This window comes from Salminus brasiliensis, chromosome 7 (genome assembly GCF_030463535.1).
Source record: "Salminus brasiliensis chromosome 7, fSalBra1.hap2, whole genome shotgun sequence".
Taxonomy (NCBI): Eukaryota; Metazoa; Chordata; class Actinopteri; order Characiformes; family Bryconidae; genus Salminus; species Salminus brasiliensis.
In genome coordinates, this window is record NC_132884.1 from 23,434,242 (window position 1) to 23,448,259 (window position 14,018).

At 43.3% G+C, this 14,018-nt stretch overlaps 1 protein-coding gene across 4 annotated transcripts in view; it reads right to left on the reverse strand.

Annotated features, from left to right (window-relative positions):
• Nucleotides 1–478: 478 nt before the first annotated feature.
• Nucleotides 479–14,018, reverse strand: part of pde4ba (phosphodiesterase 4B, cAMP-specific a) — a 199,244-nt gene continuing 185,704 nt past the window's right edge. For 3 of the 4 annotated variants that reach the window (XM_072684239.1, XM_072684240.1, XM_072684241.1), the window contains 9 exons: nt 9,147–9,240; nt 5,303–5,478; nt 5,092–5,190; nt 4,815–4,979; nt 4,573–4,672; nt 4,325–4,479; nt 4,097–4,219; nt 3,504–3,686; nt 479–3,394 (listed from right to left, as the gene is read on the reverse strand). In XM_072684239.1, the coding sequence (XP_072540340.1) occupies nt 3,005–3,394; nt 3,504–3,686; nt 4,097–4,219; nt 4,325–4,479; nt 4,573–4,672; nt 4,815–4,979; nt 5,092–5,190; nt 5,303–5,478; nt 9,147–9,240 (1,485 nt within the window). In that variant the 3' untranslated portion in view covers nt 479–3,004. Of the gene's footprint in view, nt 3,395–3,503; nt 3,687–4,096; nt 4,220–4,324; nt 4,480–4,572; nt 4,673–4,814; nt 4,980–5,091; nt 5,191–5,302; nt 5,479–9,146; nt 9,241–9,972; nt 10,751–14,018 lie in introns of those variants that run through there. The other variant, XM_072684242.1, reaches the window with a different exon arrangement.

The following is a 14,018-nucleotide window of genomic DNA, read 5'->3' on the forward strand; positions in this document are numbered from 1 at the left end:
TTAATGGTTTACTCTCATCCACATGTGAAAAAGGAGGTACATGCTACCAATATATATATATATATATATACAGTGAATGAGGTGGACTTGATGACAGCATAACGCCATGGAGAGGCAACTTCAGAGTTCCAAATAGTTTGTTAACAATTTACACATCTATAGATAATCTATAGAGGGCAAAACTGTACTATCCAAATAACTTGAGCCCAAGGGTTCTATATAGTACTGAATAATGAAACTAGAAAGACCAATCTGTAAGAGGCTTTCCTTGTATATGAAGAACCATTTAACCATTTTTAAAAGATGTATTTGTGTAAACATGTTTTTAAGTTGTAAAGAACCATTTCTTTAAGTTGTTAAGAACCCTTGAAGAACCCTGTTTGTAGGGCTATGTAGATTAGACTAATATATATATATATATATATATATATATATATATATATATATATATATATATAAAAATACCATGACAAGGAAATTATATTCATGCTTCGTTTTTAATCACTTCATAGAAAAGTAGTTTTCGATTTTATTGAACACAATATACAATATTATACCATACATTGTGTGAAACATTAAATATTCACCTGCAACAATGTGGGATTACTAGACGAAAAAACCCATCCCTCATGCAGATAGTACTAACTCGGCCTAACCCTTTTGGACGCCAAGCGGACCAAAAGATCTTAAACATAGATGAACAAAGTTATACCGACATTTTGAATTTCAAAACTGCTAACAAGGTCAGAAAAATAGTTCACATTAGCACAAATAATTACAGATCACATTTCTGTTGAAACTCATATCAATTTCACATTGGTGTTCAGAGGTTGTGACATTTGTGACCAATAATGTGTGGTTTTGCGAGTCCAGCGTGTATAAAGATTTCTGAGCCGTTCTTAGCAATCTGCATTCAAAAAGCTGCAGAGGTTTCCACTGGAGTGCCGCTCTGTGTACAATCTTGTGGTATCAAGTTTTCGATGTTGCACCAAACAGTGATACACGAAGCTTCTAATATCTGACAGAATGTCTACAGTATGATCTTGTGTCTTATCTACAGACTCTCCCCGTAACCAATGGGTTGTGTGTCTCTTAAGCTACTTTTCTGGGCAGTTGTAAATTGTGCGATATATAAATATAGCCTATATAGTAATATATATATATATATATATATATATATATATATATATATATATATATATTCAGCAATATTTAAAACAAAAAAAAACTGTATATTACCAAATATAACAGACTCGATCCAAGAGCCCACTACACAAAAAACACCACCAATTTTAGGTAATGCAAGTGCATATAAATTAAAAATAAATTTACAAAGAAACATCATTCCTTATGTACAGTCAAAGGTAATAAATACACTGTTATGAACAGCAAAGGACCGACTTGAGCTAATATAAACAAACCAAACCAAGGAGTCAAGGTGAAAAGGCATGAGCAGATGACAGAAGTAATCCTCATACACAAAAAACATTCGAGCCTCGCACACACTCGCACGCACATACACACTTTTGCATGCTACTTTGGCCATACACTATCCCTAATAGTGAGACATAGACCAGATAAACTGGACAATAATGGGTGCTGACGTTTATAAAAATATACAAACAATCTGATTGTGGTCAAACACAATGGCAAATTAGCCCTATGCTGGACCAGCGCTGGGGTTTAAATGTGTAAAACTGGGCTACATTTGAGACTCTAAAAGAAATGTCATGATTTGTTCTGGTGAAATTAATGTAATCATGTTGTCAAATCAAACTCTGAAAGCTCAAACCCCAGGAAATGTATCATGTGATGGTGACACAAATTTAACTGACGTCAGTGAATGGAAGATGTTTTTTTAAGCTTGCCTTCAAGGCCGAATTAGGGGAAGATTGAAAGATTGAAAGCTAATGGTTCCCAGGTCTATTTTATTTATTTATTTATTTGTTTGTTTTTTTGAAGCAATTTCCTTAGAAGTCACAAAAGCTCATTCTGAAGGCAACTGCATAGGTCTCATCACCGGGTAGATTAAGGTGAGGGCAAATTAAACGGCAAGTGTGCAGACAAATCTCTTTTAAGGTTTAGAGAACCAAAAGGCGAGGACGACTACATCAGATTCATGAACTAATTAGAGTTTGAGCTTTCAGACTGTACGAGTTCCTTACTTCTAGGTGTGCCAGATCTCAAATCATGGGTGTGTGGTTCTGAATGTTAGGTTTGCAGTGAAGTGGGTGGGTGTAAATGATGCGCTCATTAAGGAAAAACAAAATAGACACATTTTTGAAAATGACAAAGTGCATCTTTCACTGGAATATACATTTCTAAGCTTTCTGAACATAGTCAGACATTTGGATTATTTCGTCATATTGCCAAATATAAAGGAAGACACTGAGTTTTCTCTTCGGCTTATAAAATGATTCTGCAGGTAAGCTGTCTGGTTTGCCTTTAGAAAACAAACAAACGAAAAAACATTTGCATGTACAGTTATACTAAAGTGTGTTCAATAAATAAAAAAGACTATTAAAAAGACAATAGTAAAAAAGGCACACAAAGTCTTTAGACAAATGGTACAGAAAAGTAAACAGTTTCTTTCTTTACAAATACTTATTCATCAGTAGTTCGTCTGCTACCCCAACATATCCCCATAGATAGCTTTAGAAAAAACGTCCACTTGGTACAAAAAGAACTCTAGTCCTCTCAGTAGTGTCGACTCCTCCAAAAAAACCTTTGCCCGCCAGACAAACAAAAGGTCTACAGTTGGCCCCAATCCTTCATGATTCTCACAGTCACCTGTCAATCATTCAGCTCCAAAATGTCTGCAGCATTTATTTCCTGAGAGCTCCAACCAAACTGGCTCCAAACTCAAGTGCAAGGAGGGCCAGTCATCCTCCTCCTGAGAGGGCCGAAAAAAAGCTCCCTCTCTGGGCTTCGTTTAAAAACTGCATCGACTGCAAGGTTGTGAGGACAAAAAACGCGTACTACCCACTAACGCGGGAACGGGATTCTATGTGTCCACCGGTGAGGCGTCTTGAGTCACAATCTGGATGTGCGTGGTAGCCGACTCCATCTCCTCCCCCTGATCTTCCTCGTCTTCTGCTTCATCCTCCTCCTCTTCGTCCTCGTCCTCATCTCCCTGACTCTGCTCATCTTTTTCCGTGCCCTCTGAGTCCTCTTCCTCCAACGTGAGCTCGAACTGGAACTTGTCCGCCCCCGGTCCCCCGCCGTGGCCCTCTTTGTCGGGCTGGTAGAAGGGTGGTGAAGGGCTCTGGGGGATCATGCTCTGGTACCAGTTCCGATTGTCCTCCAGTGTGTCCAGGATGTCCTGAGCATCAGGGTGGACCAGGTCGGCCCACGTCTCCCACAGCGGATGGACAATGTAGTCGATGAAACCGACCTACAGACAAAGCAGATGCCATAAGTTCTGAATTCTGAATCGTTTAGTCATTGACTGCAACATCAGAAGGTGCAAAAGAGAAGGTGCTGCAAACTCTGCAGACTCTGACCTGTGATTTTTCCACTGAGGCTGTGTGTTTGTCACACATGGGGCTGATTTCCATGCCTCGCTCTCTCTCGCGGTCTCCCTGGTGGAAGAACTCCTCCATGATGCGGTCCGTCCACTGCCTGTACAGCTCCAGAGACTTGGTGGGGTTGCTCAGATCAGCGCAGTGCACCATATTGCGGAGAACCTAAATGGAAAGTCAATAGGTCCCTGATTAGAACCAATGGGTTTCATTACTTGCAATCGCAGCCCTCCGTCCGGCCGGAATCTACATGCTCAGTGCCGGGTAGGTTGGTTTGCTCGGCTTTAGACTGAGAGCAGTCAGAGCTAATCCTTCACTGTCACGTCATTTATCTTAATGAGGGAGCAGTTGGTAAGGGAGCAGAGGGGAGGCTGGGAGAAACCGAGACTATTAGGAAGCCATAAAAACTGAGTGGAGGAGAGGAATGGTCACAGTGGGTGGCTTTTCTAACGATCCAACCTTGTACCTGCCCTCCGCTGAACATTAATTAGATCAATCAGGAGTGGGTAGAGGTGGGGGAGGTTCACTGCTTTCACCAGGAGACTCAATCACACACAGCTCGGAATGGTTCCTACCTGTATCCTGTCTGTGTAATTGTCCAGAAGCAGCACTCCTGAGCTGGTAACTTTCTTCGTCTCCACCATAGTCTTCAGATCAGCTAGTAAGCTCATGTGTTTAGACATGTCTGTGGCAAGTACCTGGAGACAAGGGCGAAAGCCAAACTTAGCCTTTGTTTGATACAGCTTGGAGCCGTGAATGTATTACAGCAAGACACAGAAGAACTAAAGATAGATATATCGCACCATGTCGATGACCATCTTCCTGAGCGATTGCCTCTGCTTCTTTGTGAGGTTCTGGAAGATGTCACAGTTTTCCTCCTGAAGGAGTTTGAAGCCCACGGCTAGGTGGTGGTTCTCCAGCACTGACTCATCGTTATACATGAGGGCCAGCTCAGAGTCTGCAGAAGAAAAAAAGAGAGGAACGTTTAACCATCTGAGCAGTGTTCAGGCTCGCATTCCATGACTCTGGCAAACTCTGGCCATCCACTTACTCGTATTGATGAGGAACTGGTTAGAAACACCCGGATGGTCAACATCATGGATGGCCGCTGCAAAAATGGCAGCCAGGATTTCCAAATCAGTAAAGACAGCCTGTGAGAAGGAAAAAAACAAAAAGCAGGTCAATATACAATATACAGCACACATGCACACAAGTAACATGGAAGACCGCCTATTCCCATGTTTAATCATATATTGCTTTGAACAGAATTGAGGTCTCAAAAGGGGTTCTTACATCTAGGGCAGGTGTGGAGAGGAGAATATGCGTGGACTGAGCCACGTCGGCAGCATGAAGACTGTTGTGGTAAGCCACATCTAAGTGGTAGTGATCCTCCAGCGTCATCATGTATGTCACAAATGTATCTGCCGGGATCTTAAATGTCTTTAGCAAGTCTCGTTCCTGTCCAAAAGGGACGAAAAATGCAGGTTAGAAAGGGAATAAAGGTGGAACGTCAAGCACACCTTGATTACATATGCTGGAGAAGAGAAACTAGGAAGGAAACGTGACTGACCTGGAAGATAGCATACATGATGCATGTTAGAGGACGGTGGTTGGAATACTCAGACACTGTGAAGATATTCAAGCCCCATTTGTTCAGATCTTCCAACTCCTGCAGATAGAAAACGCAGAGAAAACTCTGGTAAGAATTCTGAAAGTCCTATTCACCATAAAAAGCTTTCCCTCAGAAGAACGAAATCTGACAGCTCATCTCTGTTTCTCACCTTAGACAGCAGGTCTTCCTTGTCAGTTTTGACACCGAAGCGGGCGATGCCGCAGTTGAGGCTGGGCCCGTGAGACACTTTCTTCACGCCGCTGATCTGAGTCATCAACTGCTGCTTCTTCTTCTTTTCCCGGGCTTTCGGTGTGGGTGGAGGGATCTCTACCTCGTTCTGTTTGTCTGCAGGAAACAGCCAGAACAAACACATTAGCCCTGTTGTTTCATAGGAAAAGTTTGTCGGAAAACTTATACTAGTTTTTACACTATAGAAAAACTTTTTTCACTACTAATTTCAAATATAGTCCATAAATGGCAACTAAACTGCAACAACAGCCTTGCATAGTCTTTTGTGATGTCACAAAAAAACCCTGTATAATTCCATAAGATAAGCCCCGCCCCTTCACACTGAAATCATAAGTTTTTCAGTCTGGGCACAATACTGGGCAGTTCAGAACAGCGATGCTGTGTCTTGAAGGCCCATGAACAGAAACAATCGGTGCAATGTTAATGAGGAAAGGGAAATCAAGGATATTACTCCATTATGAATATTTTAAGCTACTGATTTTAAGCTAAGTTACTGTTTTTTTTTTTTTTACAACAGCAACCACACATCAGTATCTGCCTCCAGAGCCTCAGCTGAAGTCTTATTTTAGGCATTCTTTGGGTAATCTACAGTAATAGCAATGTATGAGAGAACTGTGGCTGGATGACATTCCAGAGTCCTCAATCTCATCTTTGTAATGGCCATACAGAGCACATTCATGAACAAAGAGCCACTGTGGCTAAACCACTGCCTGTGTACTGCCTTTGCTTGAGTGACGTCAGCTGCTATGCCCAAGAGAGACCCAGGTGCACCAGGACAGCTGAAAAGCTCACACCTGCTCTTAGTGCAGTGTGCGTATGTGTGTGTGTGATGGGGGGGTCACACATTCACAAGCAAGCCACCTGGAGAACACAGAGACTAAGAATGAACTGAAACCTGCACTCTCCCTCTCAGCTTCTCTGCTCTCCTGCAGCACTACCGCCCAGCCCACTGCAGGGGACCCTGGCATTTCTGCACTTCATACGGCCTCTCCAAAGGTCAGTACTTTGGCGGATTGCACTGACAATGAATCAAAAACGACAGGCGCGCTGGGGGAGCAGGTTCCTGAGAAATAAGACCTAAAAAAATCCATTTTACTGGGTGATGCCAATAGAAGAACCAATGTTGGTTCCAGATTTTGTCCCTAATTTGTCCCCAGTTCCCATCTACTGGCTGGATCTCCCCATCTCACTACACTACCAGTGCTGGGAGGGAGCCTGTGCTTCCTCTGGAAATGTAAAGCCAGCCAAATGCTTCGTTAGATAGTTGAACATGCTTGGAGGAGAACACTAATCACTAATGCTGTTATATCAGCTACCAGGCACCAACACTGGCTACTGATTCAGGGAGCGAGAGAAGGCCACCTAGAAAGATCAAGGCCAATTATTCTCTCTTGGAGTCCCAGCCCGACGATAATGTGGCATCGCCAAGGGATTGAACCTGCAATCTCCAGATAATGTGACCAAACACTTAAGGTGGTATTCAATGGTTCTTTACAAGACAATATGGAGAAACCTCTTTTAACGTTGGAGAAATTTATACTGATTAAGGATTTTCTCTAGAACAGTGTGTGCAAGCCAAGAACGTTTATTTTTAACAGTGCTCTTCGAGACCCACACAAAGGTGAAGTTCTTATGAGATGAGTAATGGTGGGATAAGGTCAAAGACATAACTTTTTTTTCTTTTCAAGGGGCAGAGGCTCTGAACAAACTCTTTCCTTATTTGACTTATTCTCTAGCGCCAAGATTCCACCCGAAGCCAGCGCTCAGTCCCACGGGGCTTATTCAATTAGCCCGATGATAACGACTGTCTCCATCTCGCCGGCTTCCTCCTACACTAACGCGACTGAATGAGTGTGATAATGCGAGGTAATAGTCTCAAAAGTGTCTGAGCTGTTGAAGAAGAGGAAGAGCGAGAGGTCATTAATTCATTACAGCTGTTATCGTCAGCACTCCAGCACCTCATACACTAAGCACTATTGGAAGCTACAGTGCTGGCTGTACACACTGTACCGCTCTCCCTGAATGATTTCGACTGGAAATGCCTGCTTTCTGATTGACGCTACAGGACGCCTGCAGTAGATCTGAACTGAAAGTGATGTAGAGATGGATGAATATTCTTGTTGAGTCCATCCAGTACATCTTGACTTCTTGCTCGCTATGTTTGGCTTTTTTTATTAGAATTAGCGGCACTGAAGCAGGAGTAAGAGCATGTCTTTACAGCATCCTCAGTGTAGGATGCATGCTCATGCATCGTTTTTTCTCATGTTTTCATGTTCCCTTCAAGCCAACCCTTTCCTATCCCTCCTCCCTCCAGGATGCGGTCACATGTCACTCTCACACCTCAGCTCCCTCCACTCACTATCAAAAATTAAAGAGCACCAGGCAAGCTGCATATGCTTGCTCTAAGCTCCAGATGCCACAGAGAGAGAAAGAGAGAGAGAGAGAGAGAGAGAGAGAGAGAGAGAGAGAGAGAGAGAGAGAGCTGTGCTATGCTTGCTCTTTTCCATGCAAACAGTGCCAGAGCAGGGCAGCGACACGTGACAGAGCTCACAGATGCCTCATAACTAACAGCCTCAATAATCCCACCAAACCCAAAACACTCTTAATCCTAATCCAGGAGCACAGACTATGTCTCATTAAGGCAAAAGGAGCAGGAAAATACTGCGTCAAAACAGGTGTGGAAAAGCGGATGGCTGCTAATAAGGCTGTCATGATTTCTTGGTCAAACCTAATGAATCAATTAAAAAGTAATTGATTGAAATATGCAATTTCATTAGGTCAGCACTGATTAGTTTGAAATTTCCTTGAAGATAAAGCATATTTGCAATGATGCCCCATCGTTTTTAAAGGCTTCCGAGGTTGGCTTTGGAATCTTTGAAGGGCTACAGATGATTTGTAATTGTTCCATTCAATTTCATTTATAATACTTTGATTAATAAGAGCCTTAATAATAGCTAACAGAGCAGACTGCGGTTCTAAATAAATGATAAGGTGACCATCCTACTAGCTGATTTTTATGTTACGCAGTGCTGTTCAAGACAACATGTACTGGCTGAAAATACCCCAAACCTGTGTATATGGTGTGTATGTGTGTGTTCGTGAATGTGTGTGTGTGGCGCTGTAATGGTGTCCCTCTCTGAAGTAGAGATCTGGATGACTCATAGGTTCTGCTGCCTGCCGGTTCCATTACAGGGGTTCCACCGTAAGCCTCTCTCTACAGCAGGATCCCCCCCACCATTGCTTACCTGCATCTCTCCCACTCTCCATCTCTCCCTCTCCATCTCTGTTACTCATATACCCCCTCCCTTCTTGTTTCTGCTGACTACTGCATTGGGGATCTCTCTCTTGCTCTCTCTCTCTCTCTCTCTCTCTCTCTCTCTCTCTCTCTGTCTCTTGCTCTTTCTATGATGCTGAGCTCCCTGGCTAGACAGAAGCTGATGGCGCACCATTTATAAAGGCAAAATTAACGCTTTTCCCCAAGTGCTCCAGTTGTCAACAATCCATATTCCGACCTTTCCATTTCTTTCCTCTCTTGTAACATTGTCCTCCTTTCCTTCTTTGCCTCGGTGCCTTACAATTACGCTCATTTGGAGTGTTTTTATGTAATTTGATGTCTTTATTCTCAATTAGCACTTTCTATTAATCATATGCATCTGACACTTCCCAAATCCCTCTTGAAATCCTAGCAGCAGGAAATCTGTGACATTTGAAGTGTGTATGAGTATTTATGTTGCATGTATGCTTCCAAGGAATTGGGTAGTTACCTAGGAAGGTGTTGGAGATGAACTCTGACACCTGGTTGCCAGATCTGCTCATCTCGGAGAGGTGCGTCAGCTCCCTGTTCAGCATTCTTTTAAACTGTAGAAAAAGAAGGAAAGAGACGGAATGGTTAAAGTGAAGCTTTGGTTTGAAACCCACAGGAAGAATCTACATCAAACCACCAAACATGTTTACTGCTCAAATTCTTTCCAGTCCGATTCTGATGGTGATGGTAAAGGGGAACATTATATGTATAGAAGTCTCTGTATAGTCTCTGTATAGAAGATTATGTTACCAAATTGTACAATATTTCATTAATATTCCATACAAGCCAGTGGGCAGAGCAGAATATGGGATACGCAGCGAATATGTGAACTGGCATATCTACTGAAATTCAGCAAACAGCAAAATCTGCTAAAATATACTGTGTATTAAAACATCAATGAGCCTGTGGTCAATTCTGCAGATCCGCAAACTGTCAGAAATAAATAAACAATTGAATATATAATTAAATAAGTTGGGAAGAAAGGCAGCCATATCCTGCGTCACATCAGAAAAACCGTGCAGGTTGTTAAAAAACGTCATTCCACACTCATCAGACAATCATGCTACAATGTTTTTAAATAGATTTGATCACATTTCTGCTCATTTTAAACTAATTATGCCGAGGAACCCAAAGGGAATCCGACACTATACATTCCAGCAGAGGCGCCCCAGACAGGGCAGCAGAATGCATTCATTCTCAGTGTCTCCCAGACCACAGAGACCACCAAGCCAGCCAGCAGAACACACACGCAGCAACCGAATCACCACCATGATCCGAATACACACCTTAATATAACCCCAGGACACAGAGAGAAGGTAGTTCGCCTCAGGCATTTTGGATTTTGATTAATATCCGAAAAATGAAATAAATAGTAATGGGAAAAAAAATCCACAGCTCGAAGAAGGGGAGAGCCAGAGAGAGAGGCAGACGACAGGGATTCTTCGGAGTGAAAAAATCCCTGCTTCTCTCCTCTCCTCCGGATCAGCGGCTGCACAGCGGACGGAGCTTGATGTTGCGGCTCAGGGCCAACACACTCCGGCACACACTCTCCATGGCTGCGGCGGTCAGGCAGGCAGCACCCGTCCGGGCTGGAGCTGGAGCTGGAGCGGAGCGTCTGCTAGCGCTGATAAATTATGGAGGAGATGAGGCGCGGGGAGAGCAGAGGGAGGGTGGGATGGAGGGAGGGAGGGATGAGGAAAAACACAGGGATGCTCATCTAGCTGGAGGGGGGCTTCCTCTGCTGGATTAGTGCTGCTCCAGTGCTGCTGCAGCTCCCTCTCTCTCCCTGTTCTTTCTCTCTATGTGAGTTTGCTCGCTTTACCCCCCTCCCTCCCTCTCTCTATCTCTCCTTCTATCCCTGCAGCTTGTCAGCCCCAGCAACACACTGGCCAGGGCACACGCGATTTGACAGAAAGATGGTAGAGGAGGGGGGAGACCCCTGCTTAGTTATGTGAGGGAAAGAAAGGAAAGAAGGAAGAAGGGAAAAGGGGGGAGATAGGAGACAGTATGATGCCCCCATTTTTCTCAAATCCCCTCTAGCATTCAGGTAGAACCCTGGGCCTGGCATTTTGATGGACTTTTGGAATTAAAATACAGGGTGCGCACACAAAAAGATGTGACTTGGTGGAGGTGTGAAATAGAAATGCCAGGTAAAGCAATCCTGAAGGACAGCAGAACGTTGTGTTTGGTTGTTGCAGAGACTGTCGCAGACCACTGGCTTCTTCTCCAGCACCCACACAGGGTCTTAAACGGAGCCCTGGGCTATTTTTACCCTGCAAGTGCAAGAGATGCTGCTGGGAGAAGGGCGAGAGCGCGAAGAAAGGAAAAAAAGAGAGAGAGCGGGAGAAAGGGAAAGAGTGAGCCTGGGATAATTGCTTTTGCTTGTCTACTTTTTTGGTCTCTCTTTCCTTCTTTCTCTGTCTCTTTTTCTCTCTCTACTCTTTCCTCTTTTTCTCTCTTGCTCTCACTCTCTTCCATCCGAGCACCACCAAATTACATCTCAACGCCATGGCAACAGCATCACGTGACCCAGGCTGCTGCTGCAGAAGCTGCTTGTTCTCCCTGTCTGTCCAAACATGGCGGCCGCCAAAGCATCACGAGGGCATCTCTGCGGTTCAGCACCACACACAGGCAGCCCCGCCACACACAGGCAGCCCCGCCACACACACACACACACGTACACACACACACATACAACACACTCACACACTGTTTAACGGCAGCAGGCAGACAGCCAGAATCAATAGGCTGTCCTTGCTGCAGCCAGGAGGGCACAGTCCACTGGCAGGGAAAGCCCCAGTGAGCGGGACTGACCACTGACCACCCTGCTGCTGCTGGCCAGGCTGCCTGGAATCTCAATTATTCAGAGACAACAAATCCAAATCCAGCCACAGTGCTAAACTAAAATCCCTGTAAGAAATGGGGACAATAACTGTATGATAAATGTAACGAGATGTTATTCCTGTTAGTCATCACACAATTTATAGGGCAGTTTTCAAATGATGGGAATGGTTACAAGGCTGCAATTTCACAGCAGTAATGTAATAAAGATGTCCTGGAAATGTTAAGATGACTGTGTTTTGGCTACGTCCTCTGAGAGAGATTGCCTCGAATCCTCATGTATGAGAAGACAATACGTGAGTGCAATTCCAAAACAGCCATGAGAAGATTTCAGATTTCCAGCTGAGAACTGTGTGTGTGCGTGAGTGTGTGTGTATGTGTATAAGCGTTTCACTGTGTGTCTCTGTGAGAAAAAGAGTGGGAGGGACGGAGCAGACAAGAGGGAAAGAAAAACAATGGCAGAGAGAATCTCTGTGCATTCTGCTGCAGTGTCTGTGTGTGGTGGTGGTGGGGGGGTAGCCTGTATGTGTACGTGTCTGAGCTATTCTGGATCCTCCAAGCTCAGTGTCATCTTCCCTTCCATTTCCACCAGCAGCACATTCCAGGCGGCTCTGTGACTTTGCGCGCAGCTGGAATGCACTGTCATTCCAGGTGGAATTTCATTCTCAGAAAGCTTTGTCTAGTGCCTGCCCATCTAACCCCATTCTAAATGATCTTAATATTTACATGCTTTGGGAAAAGAGGGCCCAGAAGAATAATGGGATTTTAATAGAGAGAATATGTTCCTCTAAATATTATAATCTACAGGCTCTGGCTTGTTATTTAGTTCAAATTAGGATTAGGAATATTTGGGAATTTTGTTCAGGAGTTTTAGACGTTTTCATGCTGTAACGCAACTCTGTAAAGCTGTGTTTTTTTCTTTTTTCTTCACTACACTTCCCCTCCACTAGTGGGCAGCATAAACCTAAGAAGGCCGCACTCTACTCATTTCTATGAGCTTTTCCTGCTTAGTTCTGAAATAGTCCATCAGTTTGATTCCTGTTCTCTAGGTCAATTAAGCTTCTGACCACGTAATATGCACCAGCATATTCTCCCCTGTTCATTAATATAGCCTAAATCAAGCCCCCTCCCCTTCAAATCATAAGTATATAAAAGTATACAGCAGCAAAGCAGCAAATTTCTATTACTTAGGATTTCTATTACTTTTCTTATTATTCAGCATAATAACTAAATCTAGCACACATTAAAACCACTGACAAGACACCACCTGTGAATCAGACTGATCTATAGACTCTGTGTTGCAGGGATGTGGCGGAATGCCCCTACAGAGTGCACCACCAAACAGGGAGATTATTAGTCACGATAGTGTCATTCACAGAAGCCTGGACTGTAAGCAGTAAGCGGTAAGTCCATTCTGTTCTTTTCAGCGCTCACAAGTAACATCAGCATTAGGAAACCTGCTGACGCACTTCAAGGTGACAAACCAGTTCATGAGGAAAACACACGTTATGACATAAGAGCTTTCTTGAGAAAGAAGCACAGTGTAAGACTGACATACTGAACAGCCATGAGCAAACAGCAGCTCACTTCCCCTAAATGACTGAATTTGCTTGTGTGCGTATGTGTGTGGGTGCATGTGTGTGTGTTGTGTGTTTGAATGCAAGGCACATCTCTCGGACATAGTATCTCTTGAACAGAAGAAATGAGGTGTGAAAGCAGGATGTGTACGAGAAATGCAATTCAATTGGAGCTATTTAAAAGAAAGCTTCGGCTCGACTTGGCTATGAAATGTCATATTCTGGAACAGCTGGTTAAACATATATATTGGTTATTTTATCTCAAGCATATATACTACCATATAGCATCTGCTATCATATTGTGTTTAAGGTAATAATATATAGTACAAGTTATTAAGTTATTATTAAGTTATAGTATTAAGTCTATACAATCCTAACATGTCTATATAATACTATACAGTATCTGTTAACATGCTGTATTTAAGCCTATACAATAATATAAAGGATAAGCTTGTGTAAACTGTATTTAAGCCTGTACTTAAGGCTATACAGACCTAGATAGTACATACAACTAGTACAGGCTCACATAAATGTTAATATTAATACAAATAATACATGTTAATACAATACATGCAAAGATACTGTTTTAAAGCCTACATAACCCTATACAGTGCATGTTAACACTCAGCGTTAAGCCTGGCAACCTCAGCAGACCTCAGACACTGAATCACTCTGCCTGCTGTTTGATTAGACCGGCTTTGCCAGCGCTGGCCCAGCATTGGCCCAATGTTCCAGATGTCTGACAAGCATGTAGAAATGCATTAAATGCTAGAGACATTCACAAGGCCTGACAGGAGCACAGAGTATGTTCGGACAGGGAAATATCCACCAAGAGGAATAGAGAAGCATTAAGTTCAACAGAAAAAGAGAAGTGATCTTTCCAGCTTATCACTAAAACCGCTGGAAAGAGTGTA